Here is a 22,421-nt window from a genome sequence, read left to right on the forward strand (position 1 = left end):
TGTTTTCCCCCCTCCCCTCAGGCAGGAGACTACGGTCCATTCGGACCAAAACCTCCCGCGACATGAACAGCTTCTTCCCCTCTGCCATCAGGCTGCTGAACACCAAGTGACTGATCACTTAAGCACCATGTACAGCAGCCAGTCGAACTCATGAACAATACATTACTTTTGCATTGACCTGCACTGTGGACTTCTAACCTTAACTTAACTGCTGCTCTTGCACATTATAGGAATACACATTACCTATTCCTTACTATTTATATATATATATATATATATGTCTTATATATATATATATATATATATATATATATATATATGTCTTCTGTTCATAATTTTTATGGACAGAATTTCTAGGTGCAGTCATGGTGTTGAGGGGATCCGGTTTGGTGACCTCAGGATCGCGTCTCTGCTTTTTGCGGATGATGTGGTCCTGTTGGCTTCATCGGCCCGTGACCTCCAACTATCACTGGATCGGTTCGCCGCCGCCTGTGAAGCGGCTGGGATGAGAATCAGCACCTCCAAATCCGAGGCCATGGTTCTCAACCGGAAAAAGGTGGAGTGCCTTCTCCGGGTAAAGGAGGAGATCCTGCCCCAAGTGGAGGAGTTTAAGTACCTCGGGGTCTTGTTCACGAGTGGGGGAAGAATGGAGCGGGAGATCGACAGGCGGATCGGTGCGGCGTCCACAGTAATGTGGGCTCTGCACCGGTCCGTTGTGGTGAAGAGAGAGCTGAGCCGAAAGGCGAAGCTCTCGATTTACCGGTCGATCTTCGTTCCTACCCTCACCTATGGTCATGAGCTTTGGGTCATGACCGAAAGAACAAGATCCCGGGTACAAGCGGCTGAAATGAGCTTCCTCCGTAGGGTGGCTGGGCTCTCCCTTAGAGATAGGGTGAGAAGCTCTGCCATCCGGGAGGAGCTCGGAGTAGAGTCGCTGCTCCTCCGCGTTGAGAGGAGCCAGATGGGGTGGCTTGGGCATCTAGTCAGGATGCCCCCTGGACGCCTCCCTGGTGAGGTGTTCAGGGCATGTCCCTCCGGTAGGAGACCCCCGGGGAGACCCAGGACACGTTGGAGAGACTATGTCTCTCGACTGGCCTGGGAACGCCTGGGGATCCCTCCGGATGAGCTAGAGGAAGTAGCTGGGGAGAGGGAAGTCTGGGATTCTCTCCTTAGGCTGCTGCCCCCGCGACCCGACCCCGGATAAGCGGCAGAGAATGGATGGATGGATGGATGGATATATGTCTTATATATATGTCTTATTTTATTTATCTTATTCTAGTGTTTATTGTCTTCTCTATGTTGAATGTTGCAGCGTCACACCGAGACAAATTCCTAGCTTGTGTAATACTGTGTACTACATGAACAATGGCAATAAATAAATCTGAATCTGAATCTAAAGGCCTGTACTTTCCTATGAAATAAGAAAGTATGGACATGTATGTACGGAGGTTGACAAGTCTAAATACTGAAAAACATCTTTCTTTTGACAATTAACTGATAATAAAACTGCATTTGAACACACATTTCCACTTATTGGCAAAAATTCATGGGATTTGGTGACTGTTACTCTGCTGTTTTGTTTTTTTTTATAGATTTTGTGTCTTTGCAGCAACAGCTGGACTGTTTCTGTGGTAATTTTCCTGCAGTGTGTTACTCCCTTTCTTGCACATTCTATACAGATGCAGTGAAATACCTGGAGTGCTCGGCCTTGACCCAGCGGGGTCTGAAGACTGTGTTTGATGAAGCCATTCGGGCAGTCCTCTGCCCACAGCCCACAAAGGTCAAGAAAAAGTCGTGCTTGCTGCTGTAAATGGTAAGAATCTTGTTAACATTGAGGAAAGGGGGGTTATTTACAGGAAAAAAGGAGTGTTATTATTTCAAACTGTATTACAGTTACTTCTTATTACAGGGTTTAAAATGTATCCACACAATCCTTCAGAATTCTGGAATTGACTCATTTACAGGGACAATGTGTGATTCTGTCCCAGCATGTTAGATTAGGATTCAGATTACAAAGAAATATCAATGCACGCATGTATTTTTGTCATTTTAGGTTTCCACTCCTGACCCTGGATGCAACTGTTAACTCCAAAGCTCTCAGTATTATTGTTGTAATAACTGCAGCCAACAATGTTTTGACTTTAAAATGAGATGTGCATACTTTTTTAAAAATAAAAATGCTTCAATTTACACATTGCTACATTCCATATTCAACACATATTATTGATATTTCTATGCACCATTAGATTATGTACCAGTTAGATATAATTCATACTAAATGTAACCTGTGATTATAAAATAAAAGATTTATTGCAAGATTTATGTCTTGGGGGGTAACACTGGAGTATCTGACTGTATGTTTTACCATCTGCTGCAATATTGTCTGTCTCACATTGTCCCCTGGAGGTCAATATACTATGACTGATTGATGGGATGTCTGATTATTGAAGGGGAGCCATCATTTTGAAAACATTTCACATAATTTGATCACGCACATTTGTGCATCACCATGGGACTAGATGACAATTCTTACTTTGTCCTGTACGTTGGGGAGGGTAGTTCTGATGATACTCTCAACTGAGCAAATTATGCACCTGATGGCCAGTAAGTCAAGGTTAAAGCTGATACAGCCCAAAAGGATACTCTCTACTGTGCAGGTGTAGAAGTTTGCAGCGATGCGTCTTCCCCCTTTGACTGCATGAACTTTTCAATTTTACCCAAAGTGAAGTGACTAAAAAAGCTGCAGAATACATCCCCTACTGAACCATCGGATTTCTGTGTGTAATAAAAGGTCATTATATTCAGCAGATAGCTCATCCAATAGCATCTTAAACATTCTGTGTTGTTTAGCTTTGGAGCAGATCCTATTTATGATCTTCACGACAGGGTCATCAGATGATCAAAGTCATTTTCACACATATCGCCTGCTGATGAATGATGCAGTTGTATTGTAGAAATTTTGGGAAGTCTGGATCATTTCTTCATTGTGTAATGAATCCTGTATGCTGGCCTGTCATGGCTGGAAGCCCCATTCGTTGTTACTGCCGCTAACTTCTGTAGCATTTTTTTTCATTGAATTTTGGGGCAGCAACTGTCTTCCCGCAAATGAGACGCCAACATTTTTCTTTGAACAATGTAAAAAAGAACTCTTTCTCCCAATCACTGTGGAAATAGTATGTCCTTTTTTGCTTTTCTGTCATGATTTTTGGGGCTAAACTACAAGCAGTCTAACTCCTCATCATCGCTTCGCTGTGTCTGGAAAAAGGTGTGCTGACTGCGCACTAATGACCTTTGACTTCAAATGAGACGACTTCATTATAGCCTATATGAATTTTTTTTATGTTTTATTTTAACATTATATAACATTGTTTAAAAATCTGCATTAATGTAAGCATTTGTTCAAAAAATTAATGCACCTTTAAAAAATTATATTCATTTCTATTGTGACCAGTGTTATTTTTAGAGCATGCTGTGGAGGTGCCTTGAGTGGTCCCCCGCGGGCACATGGTGTACTGCATTGGTGACCCCTAGTTTAGACCATGTCAGATACTCAGAGATGATCCCAAGATATCTGAAGCTTTCCTCCCTCTCCACCGGCGTTTCGCTGCTGTTGAGCTGGTAACGTTTGTTTCTCTGCTCCTGCCAGTTGAAGTCTACGATCATGTGCTTGCTGATGTTCAGCCGAGCTGTTGAGCTGCAGGTGCCAGATCTTGCTCGTGTATGCCCTCTCGTCGTTGTTGTAGATGAAACCCACCACAGCCGTATTGTAAATGATGTTGTCATCATATGTGGACAAAGAGTCATGATAATAAAGTAAGTTTTCTAGATAATTGTAATGGTGAGAACATGTGAACAACCTGAAGCATCAGGTCATCAAGTTTTTAAAACGTAACATAACATTTTAGACAATGAAGAAATAAAAAAATAAAAAACTTCAATTTAGCCTCCCTCCATCAAGTTATTTTCGTGTATTTACCTGGGTTATCATGATGGCCAAGCTTTGATATGTTTGCCTCAGAATGTGATAATGCATTGTATTTTAGAACCACACTACAGCTGCACAAGTGACCATTTCCATATCAGTGTGTATTTAAAAGACTCAAACACACAAACTGTTCTGTTCACACAACTTTAAAGGTCTCTGTTCACACACTTTGTATCTGCTATAGCAGGGAAATGTTCTGGGAAATTCTCTTGTTTTACTTTCAAAATGCTGATTTCATAATTGAAATAACCACTAAACACATGATATAGTTTGCTGTTGAAGCATTTATTGAAGCAGTTATTTTGTCATAATTACACCTGCGATCACGCTGGTGATTGGAACACAGTGCTCAAGAAATGACACTGAAGGATCACATTCAACGTCAAAGGATGAAACATCATTGGGCATGAAAGAAAATCAATTAAATGCAGAGTAATCAGATGCAAATTTAATGACTGGTCACTTGTTTAGATGTGTAAAACATGCTAGTGAGCTAATCACGCATGACGTGCCATGATTTCTTTGATCGAGTCGATGTAGTGACAGACATCCACAAATGAAGCTTCTACAACATGAGCAGTAGTATGTCCAGCTTCTATAATAACTCCATAGATGGCATTGTTGAACACCACTCCGCCGCCAGAATCACCCTGTCACAGAGATGAACTTTGATAAGTGTGATATTTATTTGAAACATGACATGTATAAAATCTTTAAAAACCCACTGGGGAGGGGTCAGCCTGGTCGGTGTTGACATCGAAAACTTGTGTAGTGAGGTTGTCTCCTCCATATGTATATGGTTGCCTGTTTTTAACTTTGAAGTCTGCACACTGAAGAACCTGTGGTTCACTACGGACTAAAAAAGAAAAGATTAGAATGATCTTATTTTGCTACGTAACTTAAATACAGTGATGAAATAAACCAATTTGTATTTAAAGATGAATGATAAATCCATTCTAACTGTAAGCTGAAAACAAGGCTTTAACTCTCTGTCAGTTATTGGTAAATATGCATAATATACAAATCAATAATCATTCTCAAGAATGTGCTCATATCAGTTGTAAGCAGAAACAGAATCATCAGACCTTTTGTCATGTTACAGTCCACTTCAGTATATCCATATCCTGCGATCTGCACCACATCTCCCCTAACATCCAGAAAAAAATATTGGTTTGAGTTTCATTTTTATTTGGTTCTGAAAGAATTAAGCTCTTAAGAAATTAGGAAGAGGATAAAACTTACTTTTGTATATGCCTCTTTGTACAGTTAGGCAGAGATATATATGGAGTTGTAGTTTTTTGTTCTAGTTTCAACAACATGATGTCAGGTCGGCCAGACTCGTTATTTAAAAAATAAGGTGATTGGAAGAATCGTGCTTCCTGTCCTGGCCCAGGATGTGGACTTAACATTGCTCGCATGGGGATAGAACTAAAATAGATGAAGTTTAAAAGAAAAACATAACTACTGAAGTCATTGAATACTGAAGTTCATCAACGTGACTATGTTATTTAAATGTACCCATTAAATGAAATGATCACTGTCAGTGTTGCAATAATAAAAATCAAGTTATTTCCTCACTTATTCCAGCAGTGAGCTGCTGTCAGGATCCAGCGATCACTGATCAAAGAGGCTCCACAGCGATTACAACCAGAGGCATATTGAAATTTTACATGATATGGGCGTTCTTCATCTGTACAGTTTCTCCCAGCGATGATTCTCTTATGTAGATCCACCTCTGTGGTCACTGTCAGCCCTAAAGAAAAAGGTCACAGCAAAAGATGTTGTAAAGGACAGCACAATAATAAAAACTTAATTAAAATATTACTCATATTATACATCTTACTCACCGAATGCGAGCACAAAGAGGAGATTTGTGATCATAGCCATTTCAAATACCGGTACCTGCTTGTGTGCCAAGGTTTTCTTATATACTCGTCAAGTTACTTATCACCCAACAAAGGTTTATTTGCATAGACTCTAAAATTAAATGCAAACCTCTAATCTCATATCATGATAAGTGACTTAGGCCAAACTCTTTATTGTGTTACTATAACGTAAAGAGGAATCAATGTTTGTGAAATAAAACCTTTGCTAATGTTGATTATGTCTTTTTATTCGCTAGATTTGTCCTGTGTTTGAACTCACCAGTACAATACAGGTGTAATTGAATATAACAATACTTGGGACATTGAACACTTTCTCGTGTGTTTAGCATGAATTGGTCCTTATGGACCTTCTATTGTAACAGTCCCCCCTCTGCGGTGATGACTTGCAGGTTTAAAAAAATGAGGTAAGCCTAAAACAAACGCTCAGCAGGACCTCAATTGTTGTTTAAGGTTAACTCACATCAGTCTCAGACTTGCAGAGGGTGGACACGTTGGCTGTTAATTGAAATATTTTGTAAAATTTCAGGCATGTTAGACAAACCTTTCATACGGCGACATTTGTGATTCACACTAAATAGTAACAAACATCCACGAACATAGCCAGTCCAGTATGGGCAGTGGGAATAATATCTACTGAATGAACACCATAAATTACTTCCTCAATGACCACTCCTCCACCCTCGTCCTTCTGTGAGTTTCATACATGAGATAAATGTCATTTAGAGATAGTTTTATTTGAGTGTGAATTATAATGTAAATTATATTACCGGAGATGTGTCTGCTGGACTAGATTGGCCACAGAAATAATGTGCTTGATATTATACGATGGGAAAACAGCCAGAGCCAAGGACCTCAATGTTTCCACACTGGAGAGAATCTGCTTCACCCATTTCTTCTCAGAAAAAAGTCATTTTCAGTCTCTCCATCATGTCATTATGGAGAATTTCCCCTAGAACTACTCAATCATTTGCACCAGATGAAATGTCCAATGATAACAACAATATAATCCTTACCTTTGTCTTGACTTGGGCCTGTAAGTCAGGAGCCATGTCATACCACCTCAACATTAGTACCACTGAAAATGATTTTGTGTAAAGCAATGATTATTTGAAAAAAGAATTCAAGGTTTATTTCAATTAAATATTTCCACAATCTTTTCCTCTAAAAGGTTTTGGATTCATTAATGGACAGAAGTGTGTTCTTACCCAGCTGGATGGGAGTACGGTAAGGTAGTTTTAGTAGCATGATGTCATGGTGCCCACTGGTATCCTAATATATTGCAGGCAGTTCATTGATGATTATTTGCCAACCTGGACATGGATGTACACCTAAAATGACTTACAAAAAAGTTTTTAGCAGAACATTAATAGAACATCATCTTAGACTTGTGGTTCCCAGAGTTTCTCGGAGTAGAATGGGGGGCCGAACATTTAGCTAACAGGCCCCCCTGCTATGGAACCAGCTTCCCTTCCAGGCACGGGAGGCGGACTCCATCGCTACTTTTAAGATCAGACTTAAAACCTACCTCTTTGAAAAAGCTTATTGTTACTAATTCTGTAGTTCCAGTTACTATCATAGACAAACAAATTATCATACTTAGGGGGTCCTCTAATCATTAGGTCACATCTTAGCTATGCTGTTATAGGCCAAGGCTGCCGGGGTCCGGAAACATGATTTACCTGACAGGCCTCTGTCACCCCACTGGGTCATGGTTTCCTCTCCTCTCCTAATCCTCATCAAGCAGACTAGTTATGCTGATTCCTGTGTAGTTTTTCTGCTCCCCCCCTCTCTATTCATTTACAGGTATCGCCGCCTTCGGAGCTGCATGATGACCTCCGGCCCCGCTGACCCGTTGTATAGTGTATTTTTGTGTGTGTTTCTGTGCTCTGTGCCTCTCCTCTCCTCTCCTCTCCTCTCCTCTCCTCTCCTCTCCTCTCCTCTCCTCTCCTCTCCTCTCCTCTCCTCTCCTCTCCTCTCCTCTCCTCTCTCTTTACCCAGCCAGCCAGCAGCAGGAGGGTCCCCCTACATGAGCCTGGTCCTGCTCAAGGTTTCTTTCTGTTAAAGGGGAGTTTTTCCTTGCCACTGTTGGGATTCTGTGAAGCACCTTGAAACAATTTTGATTGTATAAGATGCTATATAAATAAAGTTTGATTTGATTTAGAATAGTATGGTCAAGGATGACAGTCAAGTGTGGAATGTACATAAAATAATGCCGATGTGTAGCATAATTAATTTATAAAGTAAATTTGTCACTTTCCTACTACATCCAGCTTTGAGCCAGGGTCAAGATCCACCAGTCCTTGATCAAAGATCCAGAGCAGACCAGTTCACCATGAATAGATATGATTATCACATGCTATTGATGAACATTTGACCCACAGTCTTGCCCATCAACGACTCTCTTCTGCAAGTCCAAAGTTGTGCTACTTGTACAGTGTAAATGCCAAGGTGAACTCCTAGTTGTGTTGCTGGTGACAATAAGAATAACAATAATAATAATAATAGTTGTTATTTTTATGATTGCTAATATAGTAATAATAATATTTTATCCTTCAGTATGACAATGGCATGTGAATGACAGTAGCTCAGTCTGTTTAGGACTGGCCTGAGAAGCAGAGGGTTCTCGGTTCGAGCTGCAGACCAGAAGCAACATGTAAGGCATTCTGGTGCTAGGTTAAGGTACCAGAACACCTTTTGAGAACTGCCAAGGTACCCTTTAGCAAGGTACTAAACCCACAAATGCTTATATAGGTCCCTGCAGTGAACTGGGCACTCATCCAAGGGTGGACTCTGCCTTCGCCCATTGTGCACCCTCCCGGTGAGCGGCTAAGAAGATGTGACAAGACAATAGAATGTCAATTCCCTGATGTGCATTGCAGTTGATGTGGGGACTGTCTAAAAAAGGTGGTCCTACATGGTCAACCAAACATCTGAGAAACAGACTATCATCAAAATGAGACTTACCAGTGCCAAATAGGAGAAGAAAAGTCAAGCGGCTCATCATGTGGAATGGCTGAGCTTCAAAATCCTGGTGCCTTTTTAAATGAGAATTTAACATCAAAAGCCTACTGTCCACAAAGTTTTCCACCACAGGCAAATTTCCATTATCAAGTTACTCCCACATTACCAAAAATGGAAAAAAAATGTCGGAGATAGAGTGGTTCATCAGATGAACGTGGAATTACAGCTGACTAGACCCATTGTGCCTGCCGGGCAAGCCTGCGTCTCAGGAGGCAGACACAGGTAGACAAACTTGTGGGTCCTAACCAGAGTTGCTTAATGGGGCATTAACAAACTTCTGGGCCTCCTTTGTCCATCATGAGCAACACCAAGATGGGCGTAAATGATAGAGCTTGAAAGGGAGCCCTCAAGCATACCCGAGGGCCTCGTTGTTAGTAATCACAACATTTATGTTTCTGTCACTCTTTACAACATTTATTTAAATTTGAAAAAAAGAATATTCTGATGGCGTGCGAAGGATTAGGCATATGTGACGAGTTTCACGGTTTAATCTCACAAATGACGAAGCTTAAACGCTTTTTCAACCGTTCAGCACTCTGTGATATGATATATGAATTATATGTATATAATATAATACACTTGTTTGCTTCGGTGAAATGGTCATTTATATGGTGGTTTTAAATGTGCACGTAATCAAAGTTTTCTGGATATGTGTTTCTGACCGCAACCTAACTTTAAACATGTTCATTTCCCAAGAATAAAACTAAAACTGAGAAACTGCTTTTCTGACTGGCTCATTAGCTACACCCTTTGAAAAGGTTGCCCAGAAAGTGATACTGGCTGGTAAACCTTGTTGATCTGTTCAGAGCTCCTGATTAATTATGGGATGATATATTATGTATGATTAATTTGATAAAACACATTGGTTTATAACTAAAAATGCAATTTCAAAGCATAATCAAAATCAGCAGCATTACAGAAAAACAAATGCAAACAGTACAGCCAAGAGTCCATTGATATGCTTTATTGTTAAAGGGAATAATATTAGTATTTAGCAACAGTTGTCAAGAATTTTTTTAATCAAAGTTAATACAGCGCTAGAGTGCCATATTAACTGTGAAATGGCATCGGTTCCAGAAAAGGCAGTAACTGAATCACTTATCGCTGTATTAAGAGCATAAATGGCACCCTGGTACTCCACTCCTCCTCCAGAGTCCCCCTGTCAGAGACATTTATGTTAATTCATGTAAGAATATTGTTTATTCTTTGCAATCATTTTAAATAGTAAAAATAGTCTCACTACTCACTGGTGACAGGTCCACTGGATTACTGTCAGCTGTCAAAGTGTGCGCTTCATATATTGTATCTTTCAAACTTTTCAGTTCATAACCCTTAATTGGATTCGTCCACACTGGAGGGTAATCGCTTCATTACTTTCTAAATAAGAAATAACAGTTGGGTTTTTTTAGGTTTGCTCAAGTATTCAGTAGTATATTTTCTAAACATTCATTCAAGTTAGTTGTGTGATCTAAACAGTCTCAAAATTTCCATATTCTGTTCTAACCATCATTTGAAGTTTGTTATTTGTGCTTTAAATAGGCTGCTCATTTATTGCCATGAAGGTCAGGGACAGTTACTGGTATTAGAATGCATCTGACTCACTGATGGTCTTAATTTATGCACCTCACTGATCCTCAGACTTGTTGTAATGTGTGTTTTGTTTCCAAAGTCAAACATCAACCTCAAAAAACACACTGAAAACATTAATCACCTCTTTTGAATTGTGGGGCTGTAGTCATGGCTGCGAGTCCCGCAGTCTCAAGAATTTCACCTCTGGAGGAAAATATCAATAAGAAAACACATCTAAATAACTTTTAAGCAGGTTTTTGAACTATTCTAAATGAGCGTTAATAACTGCTGCCTTGTTCTTCAGTTTGTGATGAGTTTTATAGCTGAAATTGTGTAGCTAGAAATAAGGCATGGTAACTTACACAGCCGGCCTTGTACAACCAAGAATGCCAATAGTTCGTCTGACAGCGCGTTTAGGCAGCTTAAGTAGCATAATGTCATGGTAAATGTTATTCTCCTCAAAAATGTGAGGTGGTTCTTGAATGATCATCAATTGACCTGGACCTGGGTGCACACCTATGATTACTTTCAAAACCCTGAAAATTAAGAAAAGGCAGAATAACTTAAAAAAAAGAGAGAGTGAGCAGATTGGGGAAGAGCATTCGTAATGATTCAATCATGGATGCTGAAGATCTGAATTTGCCAAGAAGATGGATGATTTTGTTTACCACTCCCAGCAGTGTGCTGATGTCAGAATCCACCATTCTGAGATCAGAGAGCCACCACAGACTAGTTCACCATCATAGTCAATTAATTTTACATGATAGTCGTGCTGCTGTGGCCCGCAGTCTTGACCTCCAATGATTCTCTTATGCAGGTCTAATACTGCACTCAGTGTAATACCTGGAAAAAAGAAAGTCCAATGTAAATACAGACCCTCCTGATTTTAATAAACCGTCTTGTACCCCCTGTATAAAAATCCAAAATGGAGATTAAAATAAATGTGAAAACAAATGTAATGGCTTTTGCCTACTTTGAAATCTCACAGTAACAGTTCTGATGCCACATTTACGAGATGTTGAATGGTCACTTACCAAACCGGAGCAAAAAGATGACACTTGTGAGGACAGTCATCATGTCCAACATCTGCCCTCAAGCTGGAACAGTGGAGCTTTTTATATCTTTGATCCTCCACTTCCCTCCTTCAAGTTCACAAACACAAATCCAATTGTCCACAAAGTTGGGTGTTTAGCATAGCACCGATGGCAGCTGTACGCCCCTGCAATGGATTTGAATAGGGACAAACTGGGGCACCAGAGGAAATATATTTATGTTTCATTTATAAGCAATTCAAATAAAAAAATTATATATTTCTGTTTTTTCTTTTTCAAGCAGATGCTAAATGAAGTGGAAATGGTTAATTTTATTACAGCACATGGAAAAATGCAAATTAGAGACAACAGGAGATTAGGATTACATACACGCATTTTAGTGGTCGCAATTTGTGGGTAATTGACAACACTTGAGTCGAGGGGTTAAAGAGCAAACAAGGAGATGGCTGAGTGGTTTAAGCCTCATTATGGGTCCTGTGTGATGAGGATGACTTGAAGACTTCAGTGTAAGTACAGTAAGTTATCAGTAAGTTATCAGTGATGGCAAAAAGTTGAAGGGAGAAAAACTAACAAAGAGAATATTTATCTTCTTTGAAAAGATAGCAATGTAATAATTGTTCATCCTTTTTGACTGACTTGGATTTGAAAACAAATGAGAATGACAGTGTCATACTGTCAACTTTAATATGCCGAGAGAAGGTCAATAATAATATCTTCTGAAGTCTACGTCAGTTACTTGGGAGAATATTTTCCAGGTTTATCACAGGAGATGACCTTGAGGCCCATGAATTTGGTCAAACAAAACTTTGCCTCATAGTTAGACAGTAGATTAAATTTTATTAACAAATGCTCGGAACACCATGGTTCCCACTGTTCATGTGGTGAACACACATACATGTCAATCTACATATCACTTAGCAGATTTACATACAGTTAACCGCATTTTGTACTCAAACATTAGTCAGTATTCAGTGCCATGATAATAGAAAAAGAACACCTGGTGTGAGGTTGTAAAGCCTGGATTCAAGCAGAGCATCTGTCTGCATTCATGTTCAATGATCTAGACAAGAAGGAATAATTTACTCCGAATAGCACAGGTCAGGATACTTTCAAATTGATGGTGTATTTGGGAGAATGAGAGGTAAATTCACACCCTGTGCTGATTATAGTGCCATAGGAAGGTGCAAGCAGAGAGAAAATGAATCATATAAAGAATATTCTCATAGAATGAGAGATGTGTTCCGTCAGAGAAGTGGCATTCCGTTCTCTGATAATGACAACAGGCCATATCAACAGCAATTAAAAATAGCACTCCATAATGGTACACGTACAGAAATAAAAAACTTCGTAGAGAAGCACATAATAGGATTCCCTACAGCATCTGTAAATGAATATGAAAACCATGCTATGCACGCAGAAAGGCACATAAATAAGAAGAAAAAGGGAAAGAAAAGTAGTGAAATATTTCTAGAAGATGAAGTTGAAGCATGTTACTATGAACAAAGAGGAAGAGGTCACGGCAGAGGCAGAGGAAGATGTCAAAGTGGACAGAGTAGAGATGATAGTTGTCATTATTGTCGCAAGCCAGGCCACTGGGCAAGAGATTGCAGGAAAAGGAAGGCAGATGAGGAAAGACAGAGAAGAGAGAATAAAGGGGAGGATAAGTCTCATCCATGGGACACATGACGAGGAGGTAGAAGTGAATCTTGAGGAGATTTTTAGTGTAAATATTAAAAGACCAGAAATTCAGTTAGAAGTTGAAGGAGTTTTGTTATGGTTTCTTGTGGATACTGGGGCAGGAAAGACAGTTGTAAAAGATGCTGTCCCACACATTAGGAAATCAACAAACACAAAGGGAGTGAGATCAGCAAATGGAGTTGTAAATAAAGCAAGACTGTCAGAAGATGTAAATATTATAGACCCAGTGTCGGGTTTACGAGCTAAGACTCAAGTGATTCTGTCACCACAATGTCCAGTCAATCTATTAGGACGTGACTTAATCTCTCAGTTGAGGATTGCATTGTTACCAGGGAAGAAAGGACAAATTAAAATCCAGCGCATGACTGCTGTCACGAATACTTGGCTCAAGGTAGCCATGACATACAAATGGGGAGACCAACGATGAGGATTTTCAACCCAACATAACATTTATTAAAGAACCCAGTGGAATATAAAACAGAAAAGTCCAAATAGTCACAAAGAGGGAAACTCCAAACTCCTGCGGCCATGACGAACTCCACTGCAGCACACCAGAGAGGACGAGAGGGGGCCTCCTCGACGCTCTCCAGACAGGTTTTATACCTGGTCCCGTCAGGCAGCCAATCCCAGCAGATGGGCCACAGGTGAGCAGGTGAACATGCTGGGTCGACTGGAAACGCTTGGCACTCCCCCTGCAGGTCAGCCAGGGAATTGCTCTTCCAGCCAGCCCCGACAACAGTGAGACACGACAGAGCCGTCACACTGCAAAAGTAAACATGTTGGATGGCCTGGATGAGCCAGTACCCTATTGGACCTTAGATGTCGTAGAAAATGCCGGTCCAGCAAATTTCGTTAGATTTGTAAAAGATAAAATATATGAGCTTTTGTTAGACACAGCTGAATGGCACAATCCACATACACTGCATGTAACCATGCATTATGGTGGACCGCCAGATCCAAGGTATGACAAGAAGTTTGCTCAGCTGCCAAAGACGGTTACGGGCATTGCACAAGATGTCTATGTTCGTGAAGAAACTGCAGTGATAATGATAAGCTGCCTGCCATCATCATCAACAACTTTGTATCACGTTCCAGGCTCAGTCACACATACTGTACGTATATCAATATCTAAGCCAAAGGATGGGACGTGGAGGCAATTAGGATGTCAAGCAAGAATGTGGTCAGCCTTGAGTGATTGGAAACAGGAGGGTCCAGGTAGATGGTACAACCCCAGATACAGAGTGTGGAAGGTCACGCTGAAACAAAGAGTGGCTTTCACAACCTCGCAACATGTCCGTGTTGGCCATGAACAGACATGAGGTTTGTTTATCTTAACAGGAAAAGAGGAAGAGAGGCTAAGTGCACTATCTCCTAAATGGTGGTCAGAAGGACCTGCAGATGTAGGATTGATTAAAGGAGCAGAACCAGTTAAAATCAGACCAAAGAGTGATTATAGGCCTCATCAGAGACAATATCCCCTTAAACCTGATGCACAGGAGGGGATAAAACCGGTCTTACAGTCACTATTGAAAGCTGGAGTCATCAGAGAAAGCAATGACTCACCTGTAAATACACCATTGTTTCCAGTTAAGAAAGCTCCACCATCTAATGGATGGCGGATAGTGCAAGATCTGCAAGCAGTAAATGCCGCAGTAATTCAGAGAGCACCCATAGTTCCAGATCCATCTACACTTTTAAATGATATAAGATCAGATGGAAAGTTATTTTCTGTAATAGACATCAGTAATGCATTCTTTTCAATTCCAGTGCACCCAGACAGTCAGTTTTGGTTTGCATTTACTTTCCAAGGTAAACAATATACTTGGACTAGATTGCCACAAGGTTACTGTGAAAGTCCAACCATATTTTCACAAGTAATGTCATCCTGCATGTCAAAATTTAACACACCAAAAGGAAGTCAGATCCTCCTGTACGTGGATGACATATTGCTAGTGTCAGATACAGAAGAACACTGTTGGATAGATACAATTGCACTACTAGAATTCTTAGCAAATTAAGGCCACAAAGTGAGTAAGAAGAAGTTTCAGTTAGTAAAACAACAAGTAACCTATTTAGGACACAGTCTGAATGCTGAAGGAAGAAATATCCTCCTAGACAGGAAGCAGGCAATCATGAATGCACCTAGACCAGTGGCAAAGAAACAAATGATGTCATTTTTAGGTATGATCAATTTTTGTAGATCATGGATCTGTGACTATGCTGAAAAGGTAGCTCCTTTACAAGCATTATTATACACAGAACAAATATCAATGTAGGACAAGATTAAATGGACACCAGAAGCAAATGAAGTGGTCAGCACAATAAAACAGATACTGATAAGTACTGAAACTTTAGCATTTCCTGATTATTCTAAGTCATTTAGACAAACAGTAGATTGTAAAGGAGAATATATGACTTCTGTATTGATGCAACAGCATGGAGATAAGTAAGACCACTAATAAAACTGACTACGCTATTGTCACTAAAGACACGGTAGTGGAAGCAAAAGCCTTACCACCACACTACTCTGCACAGGCAGCAGAGTTAGTTGCATTAATCAGAGCTTGTGAATTGATGAAAGGGAAAAAGGTAACCATTTATACAGATAGCCAGTATGCACACTCTACACTATTCATATTTGCAAATCAGTGAAAAAATAGAGGCATGTTAACAAGTACAGGAAAGAAAATAACACATGGAGACTTGCTTAACAGGCTCCTGTCTGCAATTATGTTACCAAAAGCTGTCGCAGTATGTAAATGTGCTGCACACAAAAAAGGGGACGATAGCACAACATTGGGCAACAACTGTGAAGGAAGCTGCAGAGAGACAAATATTTCTATTAATAGCGAAATTCCAAACTGAATCGTGACAATTTCTGAGGGACATGCAAACACACAGCAGCAAGACAGAAAAACAGCAGTGGAAAAAACCAGTGCTAAGATAGTGAATGGAATTTACACAATGCCTGATGGAAAACCTGTATTGCCAAGAAATATGTATAGATGGGCGGCTATTGTGAGCCATGGGCCTTGCCCTGTCTCAACAGGAGGGATGGTGAAGGCAGTACAATCACAGTTCTATGCAATAGGATTTCAATCTTACTCTAAACAATTGTGTTTAGCTTGTCCGATTTGTTTGAAGCATAGTCCTCAGGGAGGTATTAAGCCACAGAAAGGTAAAACACCTATACCATCCTATTCTTTTCACACAATTTATATGGATTACATTGAACTTGGTCCCTGTGAAGGAAAGAAATATTGCTTAGTGTTAATTGATCCTTTTACTAGATGGATTGAAATTTTTCCTACAGCAAAAGCAGACGCAGTAACGGTAGCAAAAGCACTATGTAGAGAAATTATACCTAGATTTGGGGTTCCAAAAGTCGTTTGGTGTGACAATGGATCACATTTTGTGAATGAAATAATTGATAGGGTAGGACAAATATTGAACATTAGTTTAAAGAATTATTGCTCATATCATCCACAGAGTGCAGGCCTCGTAGAGAGAGCAAATGGCACGATTAAGTCAAGGTTTAGAAGATGCATGGATGAAACAGGAAAATCATGGATTTATTGTCTAGATTTAGCGAAATTGTGGATGCTTATCTTTCCCACTGTAAGAAACAACGGACACTTCCAGGTGAAAACGAGGGAGCAGTGACGGTTTGTCCGTAAATGGCTGACGGCCTGTATAGGTCCAGCAACGGCTGAACCCTGTCAGAACCTGAGAAGAGGAGAAAAAGAAATAAAGTTGTTCTTCCTGGTTGTGGTGAGTGCTGTGGTGGCAGGACTTGTGAGTTTCGGCCTTTGAAACTTCCAACAGGAGGGAGGTAATCAAGGACAGAATATTACTTTAGAGCGAAATAGCCAAAATGCACGTACAAAACGTACTGTAGTCAACCACTTAGAACATTCATGGTTGCATCTAAGTAGAGAATCGCCACATACTTACAGCTTAAACACATGGTGGCGCTATGCTAACTTCACGACGCGCACTCAAAACCATTCAAATTGCTATGTATGCTCAATGCTACCGGTCTCCGTACACACCCCACGGGTAACCACCAAACCAATGAAGGGCCCGGAAATCTCCCACGGAGCGGAGTGCAATGTAGACTGTAGACTGGGGGCGGTCCTGGCTCGCGATTGGCCCGGAGTCTACACTTGCGGGCAGAGTGTAGACAGCCTGGCCCTCTGATTGGTCCGGAGTCTACACCTACGAAGCGAGGTGTAGACGGGGAAGCCTTCCGATTGGTCCGGAAGGCGGGCCCCCGATCATCCGAGCCCAATAAGAGGGCCGCGCATAAGCGCGTCTGGAATCGACCTGCGAAAATTTGAATTGAGGTAAGTCAGCCCGTCTTTCCTTTCATATTTGCGTGCTTTTTGCGTGCTCGGAAGCATATCTTTGCAATAGTACCTGTAAATGTGCTCGAAAGCTAACCTTGTCCGTGAAAAAACAACTTTTCGCTAGCGGGATAATGTCGCTAATCGCATCTATAGACATTGTGTTATTGAGGTGCCTCCATGCTCGAATTGCTTGTTTGCCTTCTTTGTTTCCGAATTAAATGTTTACGTTCAATGTTGTGACCTACATGCCTATTGAGTGTTACAAACAAAAGAATGTCCATGAGTGTGTAGGGACAATACAGCCTTGTCAGGTGGGAAATGGGGGGAACAATACAGCCAAGAAAGGTGAGGGCAGCCAGATGTGGGCAGCAAGTGCAAGTACCTGGGAAGTGCCTTGCTTGGTGGCAGTAGTAATCTCTGGTTAGTTGTTTGCTTGCACATGACACTTTGCTTTGGTTGTGTTTTTCAGATAAACCTTCTGCAATGGACCCATTAATGCCATCGCTGTGTATTCTGGACACAAGTGTGCCACAGGATGGCAGCAGTGCGTTCTGAAGGCCTCAAAAGAGGTACGGGACCAGTCGAAACCACATCAGCCCACTGATGACAGTGGACTGAGATGTCTTAAGACTGCCTGTGATGAAGGTAAGGTAATCAGGGTCAAATATATGTTTTGATGCTCAGTTGACTCACTCTACTTGGACAAATGTGGCATTAAAGACATAACCGTTTGTCTTCAGCTAAAAGGAGATGCCGCCTGGTCACCCAAAATCCCTCAGAGGTGCAGTGGATTCTGACTTTTGGCAAGTACCGAGGCAAAAGCTTCCACTGGCTGGTGAAAAACGATGTTGGCTACATTAAATAGTAAGTGTGCTGTTCTAAACAAAATAAATCTTTGCTCAGTCTTGTCCCGTTAAGTGATTCATAATTAAATGTGATATTTCAGTATCGTCGATCGCCACGTTAAAGAGAAGCAGCGGCCAGAGAGAGGACCGATAAATGATGAGTTCTTTTCGCAAGTCTCCTGCCACCTGGAGATGTGTGTGGACAGAGCCATTTATGGACAGGGGGAAATGTAATTGTTAATATTATGCACAAGCTTTTCAGAACGCAGTGAGGACTGAAGCTACATTTGAGATGAGTTATGTTTACGTTGGCCTTTTTCTCCCACATTTCACTAAAGCTGCAGCAGAAAAGGCCAAAAGACCTGGAAAACAGAGCTGGCCAGCTTCTGCACACAAGTCCGTCAGACGCACCACTCCATCGTTGACGGCAAGATCGCCGTCTGAACCACACATCGAGGTGACTCTTTGCTCCATATCCTGGGGACGCCACACTAAAGTGTGCCAATACGAAAACTTACACTAAAACGCATCCTTTCAGGACAAACATGGAAAGATGAAGTGGAGGAAGGTCCTGAAGGATGACAGGATGTGGTTTCATCCTGTGGTTTCAGACATACTGTCCAAACAGCAAAAAGTCATCATCTCCAGGACTCGAAGGCCAGACTTTTGACACTTTTGCAGACTTTCAAAGGGCTGTGGACATTCTTTTGGGACCTCATTTCCAGGTGTAAGCAAAGAAAATTGGAGTGTTTTATTGACTGCACTTGACAATAAATGCTTCTTTGTACTTGACAATAAGTTAAAAAAATAAAATAAGACTCAACAGGTCATGGCCACAGCTTTTTCATTTTTATTTTGTAGCACTCATTGGGAAATTAAGTGTTCTTGCTGTTCAGTGTCACCTGGGTGGGGCCACCTCTCTTTAATCACAGTCAGTGCTTTATTCATTTCCAAACATAGGACGCCTCCATTTCCAAGACACCTGGCAAAGTCTTCTGGGCCACCACAATGTAGGAACCTGCAAGGGACCAATTGTTAGGGTTCGTGGTGGTTTAGGACCCGAACGCAGGCAAGACGCAGTGATGAATAATCCAAAAAATGGTTTTATTATACAAACACAAAAGGGCAGCCACAAAAATCTCAAAAAAACCAACAAAGTTACCGGATCCACCTAGCCACACGAAATCCTCCGACACTGGTAGGCCGGAGTCTTAGGCCTTAAATAGGCGGCTGATCACTGATGTCCTGCAGGTGCGCCAACAGGTGGCCGGAGCATGGCTCCACCACGCCCCCTGCAGGACAAACACAACTGGGAATCCTGGATCACAACACCAATGACAGCATCATCACTGTTTTTCTTGCATGACAAATGTTATTCCTCAACTACAGCAAGCAATAACAGGCCCGGGCATGGTATTCTTTACCATCTTTTCAATTTCTGACTGCACAAATAACATCACTTGTGTGTTCAAATACTACTACACCCACAGACCGTCATCGCTTTGCCCTGCATTCATTTTTCCATCCAGCAGATGGCTCAATAGCTTGATGGCTTACATTTCAATGAAAGATTTTGACAGATATTTATAACCATTTGGGACATTTGACATGCCAAGAGCAGTTAGGCACTTTATGCTCGCAGTTCCCTGTCAAAAAACTTGACTTTGCCACAATTTGTCTACACTTGTCTACACTTGGTTTTGCACGTCGTGCGGGTGAGAAAATACAAAATCCCTGTGCAGGTTATGGGTAATCACACATACTGTTATGCGCAAGAAGGTCAGACACAACTAGGATCGCTACATGCTGACACTTGCAGGATCATCTATACACCCTGCAAGGTAACAAAAGATCCAGATTGGAAACAAAGTGTGACGCTGATTTACCGACCATCCTGTCTAAGGCGAACCAACTGCAATTATACAGTCTGTAATGAAGAATGTGTCCAAAATCGTCATTGTGATTCCTATATGTTTAATAAGACTACACAATTGTGCCCAAGTGGCTATACTTGCACTTGCACCTATTCACAAGGCACACCAGGACAAAATGGCACGTATTTGATCAACAACGGTTGGTTGCTTTGTGGACACAACGCGTATGCTCACCTACCAGCAAACTGGTCAGGAGTGTGCGCTCCGGTCCACCTCAATGATCACACAGGCCTAATTTAGGCTGCTAATGCCAGAACCGTTCCACAGTCGCGTCGCAGGAGAGATTTAAATATAGATTACAAACCACATGACTCAGATGTACCACAAGAGTTTAAACACTGGACAGAGGGAGAAAAAGTTGTTATCTGTTTCCTTGGGTAGGTGTGGCAAAGAACAAATTAAAATTAGAAACAGTTGATTATAGACTGAAAGTGTTTACTAATTTGACAAAGGTTGCTCTTACAGGAGTTAAAGAAGAACTGACTGCGCTGAGACTAATGACTATGCAGAAAAGGATGGCCTTAGATCTATTGACAGCATCCAGAGGAGGAGTTTGCGCGATGGTAGGAGATTACTGTTGCACATTTGTCCCAGAAAATGATGCAGATGACCACTTGATAGATAGCGCACTGAAAAATTTGACCAAATTACAGAAGGCAATGATTGATGATGGCAGTCCCTCATTAGACTGGTTTACAAGCATGATTTTAAGATGGAGGGAACTGTTGTTCAAGATGTTGTTCAAGGCAGTAATAGGGATAGTAGTGATAGTATTAGCCATATTAGCTTGTTGTGTAGTACCTCTTGTTCGGGGTTGCATTGATCGGCTCGTGGATTCGGCTGTGACTAGTGCTTTGCTGCAGATGGAAGAACGACCTCTACTGGATGAAGGGGAAGTGGATTCACAAGAAGATTGGACTAATGCACTGCATGATGTTGAAGATCTGTTTGAAATGTCTTAAGTTGCACCCACATTGAACTCTGGGTGTAAGAAATGTATTGTCTCGGAAAATTAAGTAATACATTTAAAGTTCATAAAAGTGAAAAGATGTATTATGGATAATGAGAATCTAGATGCACTTAACGATAAACAGGACACAAATGTGAGAATAATTATAGTGTATTAAAAAATAATTATATTGTTATCATTTAAATGCATTTGTATGTTTAGCACCTAAGTGCATGAAGAAGGAACAGAGTGTTTTTCACCTCTCTTGATTTAGTACACTTGTCCAGAGCACCAGATTTACTGTGAGATTGTTATCTAAAACCCTAAAAGCATCTTGAGAAGAGGTGAAAATTCCACATGGATAATGAGCTGATGTGACTAAAGGAAGGAGGTTTGTAGAGGGGCAGCAGAGTGTCGGAGGGTGTTCCACAGTGAACTGCTGCTCGCTCTCCCTTGCAAGGTTACCTGTGTCTGTGTCTTTTGTTGATTCACGCAGGGTTTTGCTGGGTTGCTCTATTTCAACTTTAACATATGCTATTGTTGAACATTTGACCCACAGTCTTGTCCATCGATGACTCTCTTCTGCAAGTCCAAAGTTGTGCTACTTGTACAGAGTAAATGCCAAGGTTGTTCTTATAGTAATAATAGAATTGTATCATTCAGTATGACAATGGCATGTGAAGAAACAGTCGCTCACTCTGTTTAGGACTGGCCTGAGAAGCAGAGGGTTCTCGGTTCGAGCTGCAGACCAGAAGCAGCATGGAAGGCGTTCTGGTGCTAGGTTAAGGTGCCAGAACACCTTTTGAGAACTGCCAAGGTACCCTTTAGCAAGGTACTTAACCCACAAATGCTTATATAGGTCCCTGCAGTGAACTGGGCACTCATCCAAGGGTGGACTCTGCCTTCGGCCATTGTGCACCCTCCCGGTGAGTGGCTAAGAAGATGTGACAAGACAATAGAATGTCAATTCCGTGATGTGCATTGCAGTTGATGTGGGGACTGTCTAAAAAAGGTGGTCCTACATGTTCAACCAAACATCTGAGAAACAGACTATCATCAAAATGAAACTTACCAATGCCAAATAGGAGAAGAAAAGTCAAGCGGCTCATCATGTGGAATGGCTGAGCTTCAAA

The 22,421-nt window shown here is 41.2% G+C and overlaps 2 protein-coding genes and 2 long non-coding RNA genes across 9 annotated transcripts; 2 read left to right on the top strand and 2 right to left on the bottom strand.

The window, feature by feature from the left end:
* The first annotated feature begins 1,531 nt into the window (after positions 1-1,531).
* On the top strand, positions 1,532-2,322 carry LOC115253225 (uncharacterized). Its single transcript, XR_003891500.1, has 2 exons — positions 1,532-1,813; positions 2,054-2,322. It is a non-coding gene; the product is annotated as an uncharacterized lncRNA (long non-coding RNA).
* Positions 2,323-4,249: 1,927 nt separating this feature from the next.
* Positions 4,250-22,384, bottom strand: LOC105419927 (anionic trypsin-2-like). Of its 6 annotated transcripts, none has more exons than XM_029850491.1 (9): positions 22,361-22,384; positions 7,077-7,181; positions 6,885-6,946; positions 5,833-6,763; positions 5,564-5,738; positions 5,228-5,446; positions 5,071-5,132; positions 4,711-4,841; positions 4,250-4,635 (listed from the first exon to the last, which is right to left on the bottom strand). In XM_029850491.1, exons 4-9 carry the CDS (start codon positions 5,870-5,872, stop codon positions 4,483-4,485), a joined length of 780 nt encoding a protein of 259 aa, XP_029706351.1. In that variant the 5' UTR covers positions 5,873-6,763; positions 6,885-6,946; positions 7,077-7,181; positions 22,361-22,384; the 3' UTR covers positions 4,250-4,482. The 6 variants fall into 6 exon arrangements, 4 of the variants coding, with proteins under 4 accessions (XP_029706351.1, XP_029706350.1, XP_029706352.1 ...); XM_029850490.1 differs by lacking the exon at positions 22,361-22,384 and adding an exon at positions 8,836-8,951; XM_029850492.1 differs by lacking the exon at positions 22,361-22,384 and having other exon boundaries at positions 5,833-6,559; positions 6,639-6,763; positions 7,077-7,374.
* Positions 9,829-12,138, bottom strand: LOC115246489 (trypsin-1-like). Its single transcript, XM_029850495.1, has 6 exons — positions 11,496-12,138; positions 11,130-11,304; positions 10,824-10,997; positions 10,604-10,665; positions 10,140-10,243; positions 9,829-10,051 (listed from the first exon to the last, which is right to left on the bottom strand). Exons 1-6 carry the CDS (start codon positions 11,545-11,547, stop codon positions 9,884-9,886), a joined length of 735 nt encoding a protein of 244 aa, XP_029706355.1. The 5' UTR covers positions 11,548-12,138; the 3' UTR covers positions 9,829-9,883.
* LOC105419553 (uncharacterized) lies at positions 17,510-19,213 on the top strand. The gene is made up of 5 exons (XR_003891501.1): positions 17,510-17,557; positions 18,030-18,205; positions 18,301-18,424; positions 18,507-18,635; positions 18,744-19,213. It is a non-coding gene; the product is annotated as an uncharacterized lncRNA (long non-coding RNA).
* Positions 22,385-22,421: the final 37 nt, after the last annotated feature.

This window comes from Takifugu rubripes, chromosome 17 (genome assembly GCF_901000725.2).
Source record: "Takifugu rubripes chromosome 17, fTakRub1.2, whole genome shotgun sequence".
In the NCBI taxonomy this organism is placed as follows: domain Eukaryota; kingdom Metazoa; phylum Chordata; class Actinopteri; order Tetraodontiformes; family Tetraodontidae; genus Takifugu; species Takifugu rubripes.